This window comes from Opisthocomus hoazin, chromosome 15 (genome assembly GCF_030867145.1).
Source record: "Opisthocomus hoazin isolate bOpiHoa1 chromosome 15, bOpiHoa1.hap1, whole genome shotgun sequence".
Taxonomy (NCBI): Eukaryota; Metazoa; Chordata; class Aves; order Opisthocomiformes; family Opisthocomidae; genus Opisthocomus; species Opisthocomus hoazin.
This window is the reverse complement of record NC_134428.1, coordinates 15,879,724-15,902,461: the sequence shown is the minus strand read 5'-3', so window position 1 is coordinate 15,902,461 and position 22,738 is coordinate 15,879,724. Positions and strand designations below refer to the sequence as shown.

Below are 22,738 nucleotides of genomic sequence, written 5' to 3'. Positions count from 1 at the left end.
TAACACAGTCATATTCGTAAGACTATTCTCGCTGCATTTTACACCTGAGTCTGCACTCCAGCTCCCAGTGAAGTCAGTCAGTGGCTCTGAAGAACTACAGGTTACTCTCAGTGTACTGTACTACTCAAGCTCTTGCACACTTTTGTCTTCACCCCATAGCAAACATGTGAGTTCAGTGAAAAAAGTGAAATTTAGTTGGCAAAGGTGTCTCAAAATTAGTCCAGTCCAATAATCTCTTCACACATCATGATTACAGAGTAATGATCAAAGTCTGAACTAACATCAAATATGAAGATGTTCAAAAGTGACTGGTTACTAAAAGAGCACAAATTTGACAATGCGTTGACTTGCCAAGTCCTAGGCTCATTTAAACTGGATACTACAAAGTAAAATATTTCAAAGCAACAGTCAGTCTGAAAAATCCTGGCCAAATCACTCAAATGGGCAACTCTTGTTTATGTTAATTGGCACTGAGATGCACAAATATTTGACCACTATGGAATACAAGTATGCACGCGTGCCTCTGTTCGCACAAGAATTGCAAAATCAAGCCCCAAAGACATTTTACCCTAGTCAACAGGGAGGGTGGGAAACCCAAATACCACCAAACCACCAACTCTCCACAAAAGAGATGATTCAAACTCCTATAGCATCTCTCTGTCATTGCAAAACTACTATCCTAACCATAGCAACAGACTTAAACATTTGAGAATACACTTTGCTGTCTGCAGGCAGCGTAAAACAGGCGAATGCTGCAGAAGTATTTATTTTAAGCAAACAGTCTTTCAAACTGGACAGCTACAAGTTAGGAAGAAAACTGATTACCAATGGCAGCAAGCAAGGAAAACAAAAACATGCCAATTTATTCAAAGGAGAAACAGCATTCCATAACAGAGTTACTATTTACCAAGTGTCTAATAAAGACCTGAAGCACTTTCCTTTCCAATTACATTAATCCACCTCCTAAGCAACTGTGCTACCAGCACAGTCCCAGCTGAGCTACTGAAGTCAACGCCATAACTCCCAGCAACTTCAAACCAGAGCTTGAACCAGCCTCTGCAACCACTAAGAAAACCTCCAGAAACAGGAGTAAATTGTTCAAGGAGGAGGAGGAAGTTAATACACAAGACTATTAAAGCTAACAACAAAATACAAACATTTACTAAGAAGGAAAACAAATAGCACCTTGCTCATTGACTACCAAACGCTTCAAGGCACTGAAGAGCTTTGTTTAGGGCAGACTTCAGATCAAAGCCTGGCTAGGTCTGGCAACTAAACTGGAAACACAACCCAGAGTTTGAATCCAGGACAGTATGAAATTCAAGGGCTTCCTTTCACTTACCTCTTTCGAGTGACACACACTCCACAAACAGCATCTAAAGCACAGCAGGTGACTGTTGAACACTCATTACAATATTACAGTGACACTTCAAAAGCAACCAAGTACTCCATCAGTTGTTGATATGTCCACATCGTCCACATATGGAGTCCCCAAAGAACCATTTGACCTGCAAGACCTTTATTTTCCTCCGCAATTACATTAATTCATGAGTCCTTGATACGAGAATTACTCCTGATTTATATCAGTGCAACTATAAAGTGAAAATCTCCTGAAGGATGAAATACCCTGATAATAACATTCTGACAGCATGAGATCGTTGTTCAGTCTGACAGACTGGTGATGGTACTAAAAGGGACAAAAAACGAACTGCCTTAAATAACTGTGTCAAAATTGTCTGAACTCTAGTAAAGCACTTCTTACTTGTATATTTTGCTGTATAAAGGTAGCAAACCCTATAAACTAACTTTCACATAAAATACCTTTGAGTCAAATTCTGCTGTGAGAAATATGTGGATAAACCCATGGATCCCACAGCAACTGCAGAACCAAAGTGCTGGGCTACGTGAACCTACCCAAAATGCCAAATAAACCTTGTTCTTTCTTTGTGTCAACTAGCTCTCAAAATGAGCACTCGTTATGAGATTCCCTTCTGGCAAATCCCTGTGCTCGTGATAAATGCATTTTATCCAAGTTTTTAAACTGGTTGTGCTTCCAGAGGTCCCACAGAGTTTTACAGCTGACCTCTAACTTTCTGCTCCTCGCCATACAGAAATTTGTCCTGCAGTTTAAAACCTGAACTCTTCTTCTGCCCATTTCTTGAGGCATTTCGCTGAAACCCTAAGCAAGGGGAGCAAGCTTCCCAAAACTCACATTCCAGATGCCCACTGCAGCTTCACACAACTGCGACAGACAATGGCCAGTGCTATTTGCTTAAAATCAACTTCAAAAGAAACCAAACAGAAGAATACCATATTTTATAACTGGGGCTTGGGGGTGAGGAAGGGAAATCAGTTTGCACCGTCTGGAAAATGAGCAGATCTGAGCCCATCTTTTTCGAATAAACAGTCATTAATCACTAGCAGTCACTTAGCACCAGGAGGTCATGCAGTGGCAGCCTGGCTAGTGTAAATGTTTAATACTGAATTAGATTAGGAAGGCTCAGGAAAGTGTCACTGCAGCCAGACTGCTACCTGCTAATGAAAACTTTCCTTTGGTTTCAATATTCTCGGGGCCTGACCTGGGCTTTTGGGAACAGGATGATAAAATCTTGCTATGAAGTCATGGGCACAGCAAACATCACAGTGCTAACTACAGAAAGCCAGACAGCCATGAGCTTATTACACCATTTTATTACTGTACTGCTGTAAAATACTACCACCTATTTTGATCGTATCTCTTATTAGAAACATGAACACAGGGATGATGATCAGCCTGTAAGGCAGACTGTGTGGGAATCTCCAGCTCCCTCCTATGGGGAGCCTCATAGCACACAGGCACTGCCAGGTACTGGCACACATGCCAGAAACACAGACGTGAACATCCTCACCTATGTGCACAGAGCTAAAAGAGCAGGATTCATAAAGTTTTACCAGAATATTTCATAATCCTCCTCCTGCCGCCCCCTACTCAGCAGCTCAGAGCCAACTACAGTTATAATTATCACCATAATTATTATTTTAATAAGAACCAATGACTTATCAAAATATTGCGCTGAAGACTTGCACATCTTTGCTTGTAAGGCAGCCAAAAAAGCTAGTTCTTTGCTGAGGTACCGCTCCATGTACACTGCTAGCAGACAGCACCTCCAGGTTTCTATTTATGCAACTGAGTGACGAAACTCAATTCAAGTGAATGCCAAAACATAAGTAATTTGAGGCACAGTAGCTGTGCAAAGTATTATTATTCTCCTGCTGTACACACACTAACAGCTTTGTTTACTACATTTACTCCTCTTCTGCTTGTTTGCTTGGGTTTTACATACTGTAGGCCAAGCTGCTGAATTTAGATGCCTTAAGGTAGCCACCTGAATCCATATTTACATATTTAAATAACTGTATCAGGCATCTATAAAAAGTTTTAAGTGCATAAGCAACCCCGTAGGCATCTAAGTCAGTATAATTAGGTGTCTAGATTTATCTTCAGCAGACCTCTGCAGGCAACAAGTTGCTATTTTTCATTATTTTTGTCTACCAGGTAATATTAGCTTGATAACAGATCATTTTTTCTTCACATTCTTGTTAAAGGTGACCCCAACTCAGATCTCTGGTAACACTCCATTTCTACACAGAAGTCGAATTTAAATTTTTATAATTAGCAGATGGCCATTTAGCTAGTTACAGCTCCAAGTATGCTGCCAAACTGAGGAAAAAAGTTCCTCAGTTAAGAAGATAACTAATGACCCTGGCAGCTGTGGGGCTCTTCATCCAGGGTGGCCAGTTGTCACCTTGTTAAGTTTACAGATAGAACACATGACACAAGGACTCTACTTGCCTCTATGACATGCAGTTGCACATTTCTGAAGAACCAAAAATTTGCCATGGAAATGTCATTTTTCAGGTTTGTCTGTTCATCTCCCAACTAAGGGTCAACAGGCTGGATATAATTTCAGGGAACTCGCTTCACTTCAGTCAATACAGTCCCGACCTCCATTGGTTTTCTTTCAAGTAAGATGTTTTAACTGAACCATGTGTCCTCCTGAATCAAAGAATGCAATTATAAAGAACAAAGCTAACAACAAACAGGCTGAGTTTTAAGAACAAAACGAAAGACCTCTCAGAAATTCGGAGAGGATGAAATCCAAAACTCACCATTAAGAAAAGTCAGTGAATAGCATGAACTCTAAGAAAAAAAACTCAGACTCCACCAATATAACTGAACCAAAAAGTATATCTGAAAGGCAAGCAAAGGCTGCAGTATGAAGTAAAAATGAATGCCCATGACTCAGCCAAATCCAAGTTAAATTCAAGTTTGCAGTGTCTTTCAGTTTTGTAGAATTGTTTTAAAAAAGCATCCCACTTACTCTAATAATATAACAGAACAGCAATAGAGTGGTAGCTTGAAAGCAAAATATACGTGGGAAGCATTCAAGATCTGACCTCAGAATCAACCACATACTAGTGTGCAATCTTTTTTAGTGAACTTTTTTACTAAACTGATATTCATTTATTGTGAAGTTTAATTTCATTACCACAAAAAAAAAGCAGCCAATTATAGACTAGCTATAAATAGTTCATCCCTCTGAGGAATCCTCTAATCATCTCTAAAAATAAGAAGTCACATGATTTAAGTGCCCTGCACTGACCCTTTTGGTACTTCACATAATAGGATGAACTCAGCAAGGCTACACCATGTATATTTAGGCAACGTTACGTGTTGCTCGATTTTTATATCTACATGATTAGAAAGCTTCATCTCTTCATTGCTAGCTCATACTCAAACTCAGTAAGGTATTCAGTCCTATACCTGATGTAAAGTTTTGAAGTAACTCCACAGGAGGCACAGGTCCACAAGGCATCGAGAGCATTTTTTGCTTCCAGGTGAAGCCTGGAAATCTCCTTTACCTGCCTGAAAGCAGCTGGGCAGCCAATTTATAATACTAGCCTCTTGCTGATTTCTTTCTTGATCCATCCATGCTAATCAATCCTTTGACTCATCCTGCCCTTAGGCTGTATAGTGCCAATCACAGAGAAATTCTGATCGGTGAGTGGAAATCACTGAAGAAGAGTTTGTGGAAGTCCTGTGCTGAACAGGTCCCTGATGGTAATACTGCAGAAGTTACACCCGTGGCTCTTGTTAAGTGCTAGCAGCTATACTCGCTGTTCAGCCTGTAAGATCTTCAAGGCAAGGACCTTTCCTCACATGTGTCTGTAAAGCTTCTAGTGCCCAGATGGTGCCATACAAATGAATAATAATTATATTTCCATGTAGACCATTATCGTGCATAATGTAAATTACTTTCACTGATCCAAGAGGAAATCATTTTCTCATTTTGAAATGAAAAGAGAGAGTAAAAATAATGATTACTTGTTTGACGCTATTATTATAACAATAATTACATTTGTGGGTCCTGAATCCTCAGCTGGTCTGTACTGACTTTAATGGAGCTATGCCAACTCATGGCAGCTGACAAGCTGGTCCCAGTCTTTGCTGAAGATCTCAAACCATTTCACAAGGACCGATTACTTCAAACCCAAACCACTTCCGTGAAAGATGGGAAGTAAAATTAAGCACACTTTGTAGACTAGGGAAGAGAAATACCAGCATTGGCGTGTGAAGGGATGGATTCCTACAAAGGCATGGCAGATATCTGAGCACCACTGCCACTGCCCCCCTCTCTCGCTGGTGCAGAGGAGCAGCAGGCTTTTGCAGATTCAGACCACAAGCAAGCTGAATTGCCGTCTGGGGGCACTCACCTCTCTCTGCTCATTAGAAGGCCTTAGACTGCCTGAATTTAGCACCACAGTGTTTGTGAGATTCAACCTGGGCTGAAGTGCTCAAAAGGGAACAGCCACAATCACCAGCACCAAACATGCAAGGGACAAATACAGTTGGAACCTCACAGGGTCTGACTCCACTGGAGGAAAAAACAACAAAACACAATTATCAGACAAAAGAGGACTAAGTCTGGACAGCCAATAACTGAAAACCCCAAAGCTCTATGTTGCTTTTAGCTGTGGCTCTAAATGCTTTGCTACAGATGTCAAAAGGTTACTGATGGGAGAAGGCAACCAGGACTCCGACTTTCCCTGCTCCCACCGAGCACTCTCCTGCTCAACACGTACTCTGTGGCACAGCATTAAAGGCCTACCATTACTTAAAAAAAAATGAGGAGGGACTAACGTTCCCAAGTCTAAAAATAAGACTTGAACACTTGAAATTGTTACTCCTCATAAACTGCACTAATACAAGCATTTACACACACCAGTACTGATGCACCCTGCAAGTCCGTGCAGGGATGCCCCTGCATCTGCTCAAATCAGACACCCCATTGGCCTCAATTAGAAGAAAAAAATATCCTGTTTAAAGAGTCACTGGGAAAAACTCCAGTGAAGTGCCAGACCTAATTTTAACACTGTAAGAAAAATCAGGAAGTATTTGATTGAAATTAATCCTTGAGGTTATATAATTTAACTGTTCCTACAAATTAAGTTCACTTCATGCTTTTATTGTTCTCCTGTGCCTTCATCAAGCACTAATAAGATGCTGTATCACATATCACGGACTTTCAATACTGAAGGGAAAAAAGCATTTTGAAAAATATTTCTCCTGACAGCCAAGATGTGGCAGGTAATGAGGGTCTTTTACACCAAAAATACCCACTTTGCAATAGCTGACAAGAAGTAAATTGGATTTGTATATCTCCTGTACAACAGCTGGTCTTCTCTTGCTAAAAAATCACAACACTTCTATTTCAAAGGGAACATCTGCAAAATCCCATCGTAGGTTAAAGAATAAAAAACCAACATAACAAAAACACACCAGTGGCCTGAAAAAGACTTCCGATGGCATAACCAATTAACGCAGATCCATTTCATGTAATACCTTCCCACATCCCCACAGAAAAGATGCTTAACAAGGTAACTGCTGCAGGAGTCCATCAATCTAATCTGGTTCTAATACTCTTCTTAAATAATGCATACATTAGTTCTCCATTACTGAAAAGATTTGTTTGTTTTATTAACATTTGCCTTGTTAAGTGCTAAGACTTCGTAAAAATCATTATACAGCTTCTAGCTGCAGATGTATTGTCTCCCCCCTTTCCCATTACAAAATGATTAGTTGTTTCCATTCTCCTTTTCAATTGTTATTAAAGCTGTACTGTAGTGTGATTAAGCTCCTGCTAACAAGCAAAACTGTACTTAACGGTCAAATCAGTACTATGGACCCATTCTCAAAGAAATATATCATTTTTGGCCACATAATAGCTCAATGTCATTAATTTTATTCACTACCTCAGGTACCTTCACTAAGCTGTTTCACCGAGACCAGCAGATGTGCTAAAATGAGTGAGGACCCAGTTTCCAGAGCTCGATTCACACTGGACTGAAGTTTAACACGTAAATGCTCAGCTCACATTAATCTCCCTTGCATCTTTCAGGTCTGGAAGTTTTTCTGAAAACCTTTTTCCCCCTCATTTCTTGTGTTCAGAGACGAAATTACTGAGGCCACATGTCTACATAAACAAGCTACTTAGACAGGAATCTGTTTAAATAGGTACCATCTGGTTGTGTCGTCATATACTGAACATAAACATTCACCGATTCAGGCAAAAAGGATAAAATAGAGGTGAAATAATTATTTTTTTCTTGAAATCTCCTTTGTTTTCTGGAGCCAAACAGATTATTTTATGCTGAAGTGCAACTTTGCAGAGTGAACTCACAGCAATTACAGTGAGTCTTCCAGCAGCAGCCCAGTTCCTTGACCAAGGCAGAGGCTCTCTCCTTCGATGCCCACCGTGCTACCACCCTAGTGCAAAGCTATGCTTTAATGCAGGTGCTATACTGACACCTGTGAGCTATGCAGAAACTCACTTGTTAAGTACCTCCCACATGGGTAATGCACTGATGCTCTGGAGAGGGTAGGTCCGGGCTGCATGTTTGGCTTTGGCAAAACAGCACTGGGAATCCACCTGCAGAATCTAAGCATCACCGAGGCAAATGCTCTTCAAAAAAACCCTCTCGTTTCCAAACCTGAAAAAACACCAAGCCTCTGCTGGATACGCAAGGTAAAATCTGCACCGTTCTTTGGGGAAGCATTTGAAAAAGGTGGGGGGGAAATATTTGATTGATGGACTTTCTCTAAAGTGGAGTAAAGTTTCCTGGGTTTTCTTTGCTGTACAATTCCCTTAGTTTTCTCCAGCATTACAGAGCTGCTGCTACTTTGCACTCCATTACAACAACTGATCAGTTTTTACAATGGTTAATGTTGAGTAGAGCAGCAGCCGGATGCCTTTCCTAGTTTCAGTAACTAACAGGTATTACAGAGTTTAGGCACACATTGTAATAACTTTTGGCTTCTTGCATCTTTAACCTGGTAGAGCTCAGCATGCACCACCTAAGTGAGCTAGGAGGAACAAGAAAGAAATACAACCTGCTTGAGCACATTCAGCTGACCAACCCATGGAGGAGCAGTTGACCCAGCCTCACTCTCCATGTTCCCAGGAGAAGAAGAAATATCACATTTCCCACTACATAAATGAAAACAAGGAGGAGGGGCACTAGTGATCACCAGGACTGTCCTCCCTAGCTGAACCTTTGCTTGGAGTTAAAGCAGATAAACCCCACTGTCCTCAAACACACGACACTTTCTTTTCATTTTATAGTTCTGAACACTTTGAGCTATTGATAGTTATGTTTGGTTCCTTTGACAGCTTCATGCTAAAAGAAACACACCATTTCTTTAACATGAATACACAAAATTCCAGACTAAAGAAATGCTTTGATCCCACACCAGCAGACAAGAGCTGTATTTCACTCAGCTGACACATTAACAATGCACTGGCATTTTTGCTTTATGGTAAAACAAGCAGTAATGAAAACTCCAGGGTGCAACGAGGCACGATGGAGCATTACACACCCACGAACATTGCCTTTAACACCCAACTCAAGGCCAAGGCCACAGCTGGGCAATGCAAGCACATCACTGTAATGCACAACTGCGGCTGAGTGCAACGCTGGGCATGAGCTAAGACCACGGCAGATGCACTGCTGTCACATCCCTCCCACCACCAGCAGCCCTGAAGCAGGGAGTTGCATTCCTTCTTCTTCCCTTCAGGCTCCCAACACACAACATCCACCAACAAGCCCCTTTCACCATCGCTAGCAGGCTGCATTTAAAAAGCCGAAGACTAAGCAGCATGCTTATGGTATTGTCACAAAAAGCTGTTGCATACTTCACAGACACCCTTACATAAAAATCAACCCCTTCTCAGAATGTAGCTTAATTCTTCCGTGCCTTCGATGGTTGAGTTTTGCTGAATGAATGAAGCTTGTGCAAAGGGTGCTGAACTGCTGCAAAAATCATATAAGGTTGCAAGAACCCACTGAAATCACTGCTACCAATACAATTCATAACTTCTTTAAAGATATCTATAAGCTGGTTTAATTAAATATGGAACAACTGCAGGAAACTGCTTACGAGTAATGAAAGCTCCAGATGTAGCTGGCCAGGGGATCTAGCACAGTAAGTGTTTTCAGTTGCAAAAATAGCTCAATTCAAAAATGTTTCTTCCTGCCAAATTGGCAATTCATATTCAATTATGCACAGGTAGAAGGCAACATTTTTTACTATGGTACGATGCTATTTCATTTTCCAGCTGAAATTGCTTATTACACATATATGACAGCATTTAATAAAAATCTAAATACCTCTTAAACAACTGGTTCAGAGGATTATGTTTTTTCCCCCCCACAGATACAAATTACCAAATCCTCACACTACTTATTTTCAGCTCAGTAAAGTAAAATACGTACCAACATTTCAGTCTTGTACATAGGTCAGAGACAAAGAAAGTAACAAGATAAACAAAAACACTGTAACCTCATCTGGCAACTTTCAGGCACAGGTTTGAGAAGCGCTGCCTTCTGCTAAGTGTCCAAAATCTGGTTTGCGGAACTATTTAATATAAAGGCTCTTACAAAGGCACTTAGCAGGGTGTCCGTGTGTGTTCAAGACTGTCCAAAGTGAAAAAAGTGATAAAGTAGTATGTCACAGACGAACATTTAGCAGCCTTTCAAGAAAAATCTCCTTAAAGATGTATTAAACACACCATTCCACTAACAGACCAAAGACACATTAATACTCTTTTTTTGATTAAAATGCAAGACTGAAATATTTGAAAAATCCCTGTGGGGTCTCTCAGATGCGCTTAACCCAAAGACATTTGGATATAATTGCACTACTGTATTCACACCAGCCACTTCCTCCAACTGTTGCAAAACAATCTGACATACACACACTATGGGAAACTCAGATAACAACTTTTCTCCGGCATTATATAAATTGCACTGTGATGTGGAAACAAAGCATCAGAAAAAAAAAAAAATTCTTCTTTCACACCGACTCTGTATTGTGTAATTCCACTAAACAGATTTTCCTCATGAACTGAGTCTGAAGTCAAAACTGGGCCTGCCTCAGATACAGGCAACACCGGTGGCGTTAGATAAACCAGTACTTGCATTTCAGGAGCACCTGGGAACTTCACCTACCAATTTAAGCAAGCTGCCAGGTTGTTAAGGCAGAAACCTGCACAAATCCAATTTCCCCTTCACTTTTCCACAAGCACACATTTGAATCAATAGACAGATGGTAAAGTGTGGGGTTCTGTATTCTGACAAAGTAATCTTAAGGATGGCAGCCACTTTCCAGTGTGTAGGTTAAGCAAAGCCACAAGTACCATATAGTCATCTTGAAGAAGCATTGCCAAATCCCCTCTTGACAAAGCACTTTGTCAAGCATGCTGCCACTTGTCTTGAGCATTGTTGGATTCGTTGGGGTTTTTTTAATACCAATGTCAGACATTGTGGGACAGCTCAGTGTGATCCTTACTAGTCATTTAGATAACGAGGGGAAAACAGGTACACTCAGCATGTGTTTCAAAACATGTGTTCTATTCAGAACCCCAGTGCTCCATCTTCAAATCTTTGATCAAATCTGTATGCACAAAGGTGTGATTCAAAACAGCCAGCATAAAAATAATCATATTCTACATCTGCACGTCACCAGCATGGAAACAATTAGCTCTCCTCCCCAAACTCGGCTTTTTTTTCCAACACACCGGGTGCACACTGGACTCCGTGCCAGGACATTTGTAGGACAACTGCTGACGATACTCGCTGTGATGCCGTCCTAGAGCCCTCGGAAGCGGATTATTTCCTAGAAAGCCCAATGAGCTGGGGAGTGGGGTCGGAGCTCCGGGTAAAAGCCTCCCCCCTCTCAGCCCCCCGCCTGCCTGGGTACCAGCACCCAATCTTTGATAACCCACACTGGGATGAACAAGAAGGAAAAAAGCTGGAGAAGAATGAAAGACAAAAGAATAATAGACTAGACAGAGGGCAGAGTACTAGAGGAAAAATAGCGGAGCCTGGATAGTTATGTTTATGAACATGGCAAGTATCAGGGTAAGATTATGTGAAGAGACAAAAATTGATCTTGGTAAGCAAGAATTTTAATTTTCACATCTAGAAAGCACAGCAGAGTCTACACACACTGGATGGGTCCGTAGTACCTTTCAGAAAGTTGTCCCAACTGTTAGTGAGAGACCACTCATGTTCTCAGGGCACAGTTCTCTGCAGCTTTTCTGTGGCCAAAACACCCACAGTCATTTATGAGGATAAGTCATCTCTGAACACCAAGCTCTTGCTTTCGCTCTCAAGATGTAAACAGAAATACAGAAACAGATGAAAATATGCACATATACTTTAAGAAGCAACACTTGTTTAACACAAACCTATCGCTAGAAGAATTAAATGAAAAGCAAAAGAAGCTTCTCTTGAGCTGAAGAATACTACATACCGGTGGTACACACTAACGTGTAATCCTGAGGTTTGCATTAATTGACCACGGACACCGTTAATTTGCTGTTTCACGTGCCTACTAGAAAATGCAGAAATCCAACTGGCAATAAGGCCAGCTTTGCAACACCCTGCGGTTTCAGGCCTGAGTCAGTTACATGAGAACGGGGGAGCTTGCAGAAGAAATGATAAGCGATAGGACGAGAGGGCACAGTTTCAGTATCCTTGAGTTTTTAGCGGTTAATAAAATGATTGCATTAGATTTCATCGCTTGTCACCAACCGGGCCCGATAGAGCTGTGCAACAAAGAACAGCGCCCGTGCGTTTCTCAGGTGGAAAAAATAAAGCAGCAGCAGAATCAGCCCTCGGGAACACACCGGGCAGGCAGCTCTCCAGCGAAGTTCGGGGATGCCGGATCGCCCGCTGCGGAGGCCGGCGGCGCCGAAGGGGCGCTGGGGACAGCAGAGGATCCCACGGATGCGCTTTCCGGCGCTGCAGCCGCGGCCCCGGGCGCTCCCGCCGAACGGCCCCTCCGCCGCTGGCCGTGCCGGCAGCCGGGACCCCGGCCGCGGGCGGGAGCCCACGCGGCGGCACCGGACCCGCACCGCGGCACCTGCGCGGCGGCGGGAGGCGCCCACGCGGGGCGGGGGGGCGCGAGCCCGGGGGGGCGCGAGCCCTGGGCGACCCCGCCTGGCTCGCCCCAACTTCCCCGCGCCCCCCCCCCCCCCGGGCAGCCCCCTCCGCAGAAGCGCGGAGAAATGCCGCGAGACAGTGGTGGCGCCGCCGCCTCGCCCCCGCCGCCCCCCGCCCGCGCCTACCATCGCCTTGCCGTGCGGGCCGGCGGGTCCGCGGCGCTGCGGGTGCGCCCGCTGCTCTCCGCTGCGGTCTCGCTTCTCGCGGCCGGCGGCGCCGCCGCGCTGCTCCTCGCCGGCGTCGAGGGAGGTGAAATTCCAGACGAGGAGCGTCTGCAGGAGCAGCACGGTGAGCGCCGCCACCAGCGCCGAGCGGGAGCGCCGCGCCAGCCGCCGGGCGCACGGAGCGGCCACCATCTTCGCTGCTGCCGCGCTCCCGAGAGCCGCCGCATCCGCCGCCGCACGGAGTTTTCAGCCGGGCAGAGCCAGACGTCAGCAGGAGGAGGGCGGAGGTGGGGAAGCAGGGAGGGCGGGCGGAGGAGGAGGAGGTGTGCGCGGCGCGTGGGGATGGTGGAAGCCGGCGGGGAGCTCTGGCGGCGCAGCAGCCCGCGGCCGGGCCAGCCCGGGGCGAGGGGTGGGGTTGGCGGAGGAAGAGGGAGGAGGAGGAGGGTGGGCTGGAGACTGAGGAGGAGCGGCAGCGGGGGCTGCTGCTGCCGCCGGCGGGCGGGCGAGCGAGCCCCGGCCCTGCGTAAGGGGAAGCGGCCGGGCGGGGCGGCTCCGCGCCTTCACGGCAGGCGGGCGAGGGGAGGGGGCGGCCGGCGCGGCGGCAACCGGGGCGGGCGGCGACTGCCATCTTCTGAGGGAAAGCTGCCGCGCGCCGGCGGGCGGGAACCGGGCCGGAGGCGATGGGCGCGAGGCGGGCGGCCGGCGCCAGGTGCCACCTCGCGCTCGTCGCCTCGCGCCCGATTCCCGCCTTTCCCCGCTCCCGACCGGCGAGACTATCTCTCCGTGAAAGTCGGTGTTCGGCCCGTTTTCTTTTTTTTTTGTTTTTAACTGACTTGGAGCCAATTCGCGCCGACCTGACCTGCGGCCCTTTCAGATGGGGCTTTTTCATTTCAGCTGGTCGTATTAAAAAATGGCCGCAGTAAAAAGGCAGCACAGCTTGCACTCCTTAATGAAAGAAAATTTTGTCAATAAATCGACAAACTTCCACAGCTTATCAACAACTCCGCATATACTCATTAATTTCCCTGCCGTGTAGCTATTGACTAGTCTTTACTTTTGAAAGGCTGTTACTCCAACTCTGCTCCAAGCAGATCCGACGGCGACGTTCAGTCAGCGGGGCCCTCAGTCTGCGTGGCCCTGCCAATGGCCAGGTGGTTTGACTGCTTGCAGCATAGGTACACCTTTAAAGACACATCAGTCCCCAGGTATGACACTGGCATGAAAAAATGGCCCAAGTCCCCCAAGACTGAGATTTTTTTCTGAAGCAAAAGGGTCGCTGGCAGCGTTTGACCTCAGCAGAGTGAGAACGAGAGCAAGGTGCAACACCTCTGCAGCCCTGTGAGGTTTGCAAGTACCAGACATAGGCACAAGGTGACTGTAATTAAATGCCCAGTGTCTCAAAAACAGTATGTAATGGATGACTTCAGTTGCCTTTTTCTCCCATACTGGTATTGGCTTACTAATCTGAAAGATCTCATTATCTGATGATAGTAGTGAAGTAGGGAGGGGGTTTTTTTATGTGTCTGCACAGTGCCACTTTTTGTAAGCCTAATTCTACTTTACAAACCAAATCCAAAGGTGAAAAACAGTATCTTCTGATAAGGACAGTTGCTTTTTCTAAATGACAGCCAGGCAGGATTTGCATTGACCAGCAGAATTTTGTTTGCATTGGAAGTGCTTTAGTTTCTGATCTGAAGAACAATGAAACAAGTAGTAAAATTCAGAAGCATCCTTTATTAAGGGAATATTCCTCATGAACCAGTGAGGCTACAAATAAAATTTCACAGTATGTATCTTTTGTTGCAGTGTTACAGAAGCAGATGAAGTATGTGGCAGGTTAGTGCTAAGAAGCACTGTGCAAGTATTTAGCTTTACAGAGCTCAGCATGATTGGACAAACAGGCTTTCTAATATTACAATAAATTTTTCATGATAATCTTGTAATCTGATGAAATAATCAGGTTTAGAAATAAATAATCTGTTGTTCCTAACACATGAATTTTGAGTGTCCAGGGGGAAATTGTATCCTCAAGAAAAAAAGCATGGTGTTGTTTCATACACAGTGGTTCCTGGGCTCTTTGATCCTGTACTGTCCTCTGACACTGCTGGATACTCACTTCATAGCAACTGTCCTGGTGTAAAACCATCAACTCAGTGCAGTTACTTCTCACATTTAGAGTAGTGAGATCTGAATAAGGCCCAAATACACACATGCAGTTTCAAACAGGGTCGCCATCAGAGTATCACTGACTTCAAGGTGTCTCTAAATGGAGAGGTCAGAATACATCATTAGTAACTTCCAGGAAGGTCAGCATGGAAAGGCTTCTTTCTATGTGAAGGCTGAACATCATCTGGCTGACCTTCAGTTTATGCAATGGGACAGTGTCCATTTTTGCCATCTGTGGTGACAGCAAGCTGCTCTTTATGGGCAGAGAGCCTGTGATAACAAATTTTGACAGTGCCAGGCTTCCGTACCATTTGCGCATGCATTGGATTTGCTGGTCACACAGTACAGTGAAATGAGCTGTTTGAACAAAAAACCTAAAAAGAGTCAAAGTGTTCTTGAATATTCTGACAGAGTCTGCACAGCTCGGGCAGCTGATGGGTAATTTTTATTCCAAACTGTCCTGGGTTTGGCCAGGACAGGGTTAATTTTCACCGGACTCCAGGAAGGGGCACAGCCGGGGGGTGGGGGCTGACCCCACCTGGCCAAACAGAGCTGGGTATTCCATACCTTGTGACGTCACGCTGGGTTCCGGTGGGGGGGGGGGGGGCGGCGCGGCGGGAACTCACTCGTGGCTTGGGGGGACGCGGCGCTGGTGCTGTGCGGGAGAGCGGCTGTCTGGGTCGTGCGGTTCGTTGTTGTGTTTTCTCCTTATCTGTACCGTTGTTGTTCCTGTTTCCCTCTGTTTGCTGTTCTGTTAAACTGCCCTTATCCCGACCCACCGATTTCTGCCTCTTTCTTCTCGTTCTCCTCCGCACGCCGGCGGGGGGAGGGGCGGCCACGTGGCGCTTTTGTTGCCGGCGGCAGCCGAAACCAAAACACAAACCATCAAATAATTGGGCATTATAAATACACTCAAGCAAATCTGATAACAAATAAAAGTGTCTTCTACTGAGGATTAAGTGCCTTCCTTTTCAAAAGGAAGTTGTGATCTTAGCATGCGGTTGCCTAATGCAGCCTTCCCTTGGGCTTTTACAGGGGAAGAGGTGCTCAGGGAGCCAGAAAAAGTAGACTTTGAACAGGCCAAATCACCAAGAGCTCCAAAGAGCCACAGACCTCAGGGTCTGATTCTGGTCCTGCGTACCTAATTGTGAAATGGGAGACATATTCAAACTGATGTCCTAAAATGGCTAAAAACCTTAAAAGCAACATTGTAGCCAGGCAATGTTTTAGCACAGGGCAACACTACTCTCTATAAAAGGAACACAGCAGTAATTATGACCAAATTGTGACCCATGTTCCTTAAAATTTTTATGGCATATTGGAAAATTTCCTCCAAATTCTCAGGGACAATTTTTATACCAGAAAATATCTGTGGATTTTCCTAACCTATGTATACAATTACTGTGACTGAGAAGGCAGTGAGGAACAGCAGTGCATGCTCAGTCTCACGTGTGTCCTACTGAAAGCACATCTCCAGAGAAGATTTATATCCAAACCACAATAACTGATAAGCCATAAAGATCTGAGTCTTCAGTGTAAAGTCAGCCCTGTGTACGGGTGGGAGCCTCAGCATGAGACACTTCTGCACTGAGTGAAAAAGCGGAGCAGGGAGAGAAGCAACATCCTCCTTTCCCTGTATTTATAGAGATTATGTAAAATCTGGAAAGAAGAGTGCAGTAGGTATGGCATTAATTTTTAAAACTGTGCTATGACCAATGACCGCTAACTGCTCAAAACATCCTTCTTCTGTTGCTAAAGACAGCAGCCAAATAGAAGTATGAAGGAGGATAATTTAACTAATTAATTTCTCCTGTACTGATTCAAACTGGAAAGTAAAAATGGCAAGGCTGAGCTTCTTGAGAATTTGAAGATGAAAAAAAATCACAGCTTAAAAACTGAACTGTACAAATCCTAAGAACAAACTAAAATCAGAAATTACAGAAGCATAAAATGGACTTTTCTTATTATCACATTCAAGAATAGTGGCAGCTCGAGTGAGCTATGTTGCATCAGAAAATATTTAGTCTGGTTCCATGGAGGACATTTGAGAGAGTTAGCACTCTGAAAATTCCTGCTGTTGCCCGTGTTACTTGACACTGTTAGTACCTAGCACAAATTATATAAGAGAAAAAACAGATTTGATTCTTAATAGACAAGTATTATGATGGTTGCACTGAACTGTAAAGAGATGGTGCTTTAAGTAAGGATAACTAATGTGTCTTGGCTAATTTGCTCTAAAATCCTAACAGACTATTGTCTTAAATATATTTTACCTCTGCATAGGTATATGAATTCAGCCTGAGTGTGTTTGAGAGGAGGTGGGTATCAATCTTGGCTACGTAGAATGATATAAAAAGCAAACCATATTCCGTTCCAGTAAAATTTTTACTCTGATCTACTTTGCTAGATTTACCTAACCCGTTGTAAAAATACATTTCCTCCTCATTACAGTATAGACATAGTCTAAAGCTGAATCAAGTAACCCAACTTTATACAAAGAAGTAGGAGAAGTTTAGACCGATGTTAATGAGCAATATCCTTTCCTCTACTTTGGAGAGCTTATGGTCCGTCTGGTGAGCAAACACTACAGGCTTATCTGAACTCCAACTCACAGGCTGACTCACAGGCGGTTTAGAAGCACATTCTGTAATCAGTGAAAGACTAAGTTATTTCAGAGTGAAGATTTGCATTTTTCTTAAAAACAGTCGTACCTATCACATAAAAATTTAAATTTCAGATATGTGTTATCAGGGTGACGGGGAAAAAGGCGTATCTGGGAATGAACTGATTTGTCTAGGAATAGGTATCTCTAATATACTCAATCTTAAAAGAAAATCTGTGAAGAACATAGAACAATTAGCAAATTTCTGTATATTCCTATGATTTAAAAAAATCATAGCACCTAAGGAATGCACTATTGAAATAGAGAAGATTGAAAATAGGCCACGAGCATGTGCAGTGTTTTCTGAGTAATCTGCAGTAACAGTAGAGGTATCTTCCTGAGGTTTGGGCTTCTCCCCTGAAGTGGCAAATTCTCTTTTTTTCTTTTCCTTCTATCCCTAGCAGGAACAACATATCAACCCTAATCATTTTAGTGAAGCATTGTGCATATGGAGGACACACACCTTTGTCCTGGGAGGCTGGCACTCTTACTGGTCTACGCGCCAAATCTGAAAGAGTGAAACAGGGTAGGGAATTACTCTTTGAGGGGCTGATGAAAATTTCACCATTTCAGACTACAGTTCAGTGACTGCTCTGCAAAAAGTTCCCAACTCATTGCTTTTTGGTTTTAAACACTGGCATCTTGCTATACTTTAAAGGTAGGGGAAATGTATCTTGATTTTTTTGGAACCACAGCATTGTTATTAACTTACTCTGTGTTCTCCAATTCAGTCATTTTATGGTTTACACCACTCAGGTATACTGTACCACAAATATTCACTATTCCATCTCTTCTTTTCATAAACCAACAAAACCCCAAGATTCCTTGCTGTGTACTCATTTTAAATCTAGCTACTCTCCAAGTGAGTTATAAAAGCCAGGTTCTCTCTTAGCGTGCACTGGCAGAGCTAAAGTCAATGGAGAAGTGATCATTATGTGCAAGAAATGCCTTCAGTTCTGCTGCTTTTGTAAAACTTAAGATTCCAGCAAGCCATTCTTAATCTGGTCTTGTTCCATTTTGCCACTTAATAGTTTGCAAATGCAAACTCTGGTGTCAACGTATATGCAAAAGCCAAATTTTTAACACCAACATTTCATTCTAGTAAGAGTATCTATAAATTAGCAACATAAATAATCCTTACTTATCACTTCTGGGTCAGTATAGACAAAGACAATAAACCCAGGTACTTTTCTATGTTCAATTTACATAAAATACATCATACATATGTGGCATATATATTACTTCTTCTTTCTGAGAGATAAATTTAGTTCAGGACCTTGGCATATGCTCCACTTCAGGAAGTGAAGGAAAATGGAACAATTACTCCCTTCACCATCACATTAAAGTGTCCCTTTTTCTTTATAATCTCTTAGCGTATATAAACTTTTACTACCAATGTGGGGAAATGTCATGTATATGTACTTCATATACAGCCCTCAGTGTTGTGACAGCTTTTTCTTTCAGCCAGTGGTCGCGGACAATCATGGAAGGATTATCCATCTGTTCTTGCCATGTGGCATTCTGTCTTCGGTAAAGAGATATTGCAGTTCACAGCTTCCTGCAGTTCTTTATTCTGATGTTCTCTCATTAACTAAAAATTGTATTATTCTCCTTCTGAGTTACTAAGTTGGAAAGCCTGGAAGACTCATGAAGGTGACCTACTTTGGATTATCTAAGTTAGAACCAGCCACTGACTGTTGCAAATAGCACTTTGTTTAGATGCTGAAGGAACTGGTTTCTTTGGCTTAGGCTTTCATTCTGGGTTTTGCTTTTTTTTTATTTTTTTCTTCCCACTTGATGCAAAGACAGTTGGTACCCAAAAAAGGAAAATGAAAGGGGAGAAGAAAAAAAGAGACTTTTTCACAAAGAGTGACACTGGAGATTGTGTGTGCACGATTAGTCAGTTTTTCAAAACACCAGCCGGGATCTTTTTACACTACATTTATTACAAACACATACCAATGCAAAGTATGTGTAGAGATTTCTTCCTCTAGTCACATGTAAAATTTTCCATGTGTTTAAACTTTTATTTGAGACATCACTATCATTTGCTGGAAACAAACTTTTTAAAGAACATTCGAATACTCTCTCATTTTGCCTAACACTGAAAAATACAGTATTTTAAAGACAAAGAAGTTTCATTCTTAAGCTTCTGATATGATGCAAGTTCATCTGTATGAAAGCTAGCTATAAATGATACCTAATAAAATAGCATGGCTGTTCTTCATAAACAGGACCATTTTGTGGTAATTGATTTAATATAACTTTATGTCAGGGAACATTGTGTATGATATTATGTCAAACTCACTGTTGGCAGCTTCAACAGGTCATTTGCCTGCCACTGATACACTCATGTCCCTTGACCACATTGGGTAGTCCCACAGAAAACTGTGTGCTAGGTGGAGCTGGTACTATATGCCCAGTCATGATAGTGAAATTTTGCTGAACTTCTGCATAAATTCTCCAAACCCTTGGACCAAGTTGCCCAGGGCGGGGGATGGGGAAGTGTGAAGGCGTTGTTTCCCCTGGGAGAGAGGAACAGAACAGGCAGACTGCATTTCTTGGTACGGTTTGTAGCAGCCAAGTTGGCAAAGAAGTGTTTCAGCTTACCTCTGAAACTGGTCTGTCAACACCACAGTCTTATCAAGGATAGTATAAACCAAAGACAAGTATACAAATTTAAGCAAACAAGCTTGATAACTATCATTAATCTTTCTGTATTTAGTTAGGCATTAACAAAAGCGGGTGCAAAAACCTGCTTGGCTATAATTTGGATGCTACAAGAAAAGGAAGTACTCAGACAAGTTATTTGATCTGCATTAAAAGAAATACAGTTTTGGGAGGAGTTAGGTGTTAGTCCATGTACGGCAAAGACGGCTGCAACGTACACTATATGAGTTGTCATTTTAATAGCTTTTGAATTTGTAGAACTGATAACACATTGGACACACTTGTTATTAAATCAGGGAAGTTTTTGGTAAAAGTGATACCTCCTTTACAATCTTTGAGAATTACTCTCATTTTTAATGGTTCAAGCACCGACTTTTATCTTTGCCCCATCCATCTTCCATCACAATGAAAAAACTTCCATAAACAGGACCAAAAGATGCAAGATACATTGTGATTCTAGCAAACATACTTCTCTGGGGAACAAGTTCCCATTTTGTGAGAAAAGAGGATAGGTTCTTGAAGCCCTATGGAGACTGAGGAGCCAGAGGAAAATCTTCGTGAGCTAGCTAACAGCAGTTTTGCAGTAGCAGACAGCAGAAGTATCTTGAAATGATCTACATCTGTATGGTTTTTGCCTCATAATGATTTCTGCTTTGATGAAGTTAAAGACTGACTGGGAGGAAAAAGAGCTGGTAAACCAATCTGTCCACATCAGCAGCATCATACAAACCATACCAGCTGCCTGCAATTTCCAGAGCTATGCTGGTGACCATATCTAAGCAGTGGCCTCTATGTAGTGACCACTTGCACACGTCATCAGTGGTTTGTTCACTGGTTTGCATGTCTGCAGCTGCACAAATGATGTATGTATGGAGATGACCAAGTTAAGCCACAGTACAGCACATACTGCTGTAACCACCTTTAAGGCAAAGGTGTCGTTTGATGCCTGTTGTCACAGCTCGATCAGTTTTGAAAACTGATACTTGTCTCACGTAAGAGCACTGCAAGTGTGCTGACTCTTCAGCAAGGGCCACTGGAGGTAGTGGCTTGCTTGCTCTCTGTGGTCTCACTAAGGGAGATTATACACAAGGTACAAAGTCCTGATGCTTCTACTTCCTTCAGGTCTGCCTGGTAAGATGCAGATACTTAGATGACTGCAGTTCTACTTTTTGGATTGTACAGGTTGTTGCCGTCACAACTCAGTGCGGAACTTGCTGGTTCCTTCCACCCATTCTATTATTAAGTTGTGGCTATGGCACATGTCTGACAACTTGTTTGCCTGGAGAACATTCTGCTTTGAAAGGCCAGCAGGTTTTGACACAAAGGGTAACTGTTCTGGCAGTGACATCATGTGCAGGAGACATCCACTTTTCACGCAAGAACTCAAATAACCACTCCCCCATAAGCCACCTTAGGTGTGTACTGCATGTGCACAATTACTCGAATATCTAAATGTTTGTATGTGCAAAGTTCAGGCATGTTCATGTATAGGCATTTTTGAATAGACAAATAGATGCCATGGGTAAAACATCTTAGCTCACAGAATACAGATTAGGGGCTGGAACTTAAAATTACAATAGTTTGCCCCAGGAGTGTCTCTTGCAAAGGCAGAGAAGGTTTAGAAAAGAAACTAAATATTATTCAGTGAAAGTGAAAATAAGTAAGTAAACCCTACAGTGATTAGACTGTGCTCGTAAAACCATTCAAATATACTCCTGTTGTCTCTGAGTCTTTGACCCTAAATTACAGTACAAAATAAATTCGTCAGGAAGTTCATATAGCAAGTTATTTGTATAGAATATGCAAGTCATCTTTAAGATCAAACAAAATGTTAAGTTATGGTGAATTTTAATTCTGATTAATTTTGAATCATGTAGTAAATTTTGACAACACATAAACGATCCAATTCAATACAATCTACATTCTCAGCAAAGTGACTATTATGATATACGACTCTCTTTTGCCGTAGAATGGCTTCTAATATGTAGTTGTAATTTCATGTAATAGTGGGACACACCTGTCTTGATGATTAGTGAAAGCAAAGTTTTCCATTAGGTTTTTCTTCTCCTGAAGAACTATTATGATAAAATATTTCAGATCTAAATAAGCACCTGGAAATTCCTGGAAATTCAAAGAATTAGGTGTCAACCCAGAAAAGCACTTAATGACATGTATGATCCCATTGAATTTGGTGGCATATGCAAGGGCTTAAAGCACATACTTATGAGCTTTGCTGAGTTGAAGCCTTACAGAATGATGCTATGTGAATCAGTTTAGAAATATTCAGAAATTAAACTTTGCTTGAAATTGAATGTAACCACTGTTCAACAGTGTTTTCTTAGGCTCTTTTTCCTTGATGTATTTGTAAAATAATTGTACGGGTTGTTTAAGTTCTTCTCCTACCTGTATATTCAAAAACATTTTTCAGGTTGCTGTTCACTAGTAGGTGTGAGGTGTTTCTTCCTGAAAATTCATACGCAACATGTTATTGTCTCTGGATGAGCTTTGCCTTTGGCTGAACTAGGAACTA

General features: G+C 42.8%; 1 protein-coding gene across 2 annotated transcripts in view; it reads right to left on the bottom strand.

Annotated features, from left to right (window-relative positions):
- Nucleotides 1-13,119, bottom strand: part of XYLT1 (xylosyltransferase 1) — a 218,439-nt gene extending 205,320 nt beyond the window's left edge. For both annotated transcript variants that reach the window (XM_075436455.1, XM_075436456.1), the window contains exon 1: nucleotides 12,672-13,119. In XM_075436455.1, coding sequence (XP_075292570.1) covers nucleotides 12,672-12,902 — 231 coding nt within the window. In that variant the 5' untranslated portion in view covers nucleotides 12,903-13,119. The remainder of the gene's footprint in view (nucleotides 1-12,671) is intronic.
- Between the last annotated feature and the right edge of the window lie 9,619 nt (nucleotides 13,120-22,738).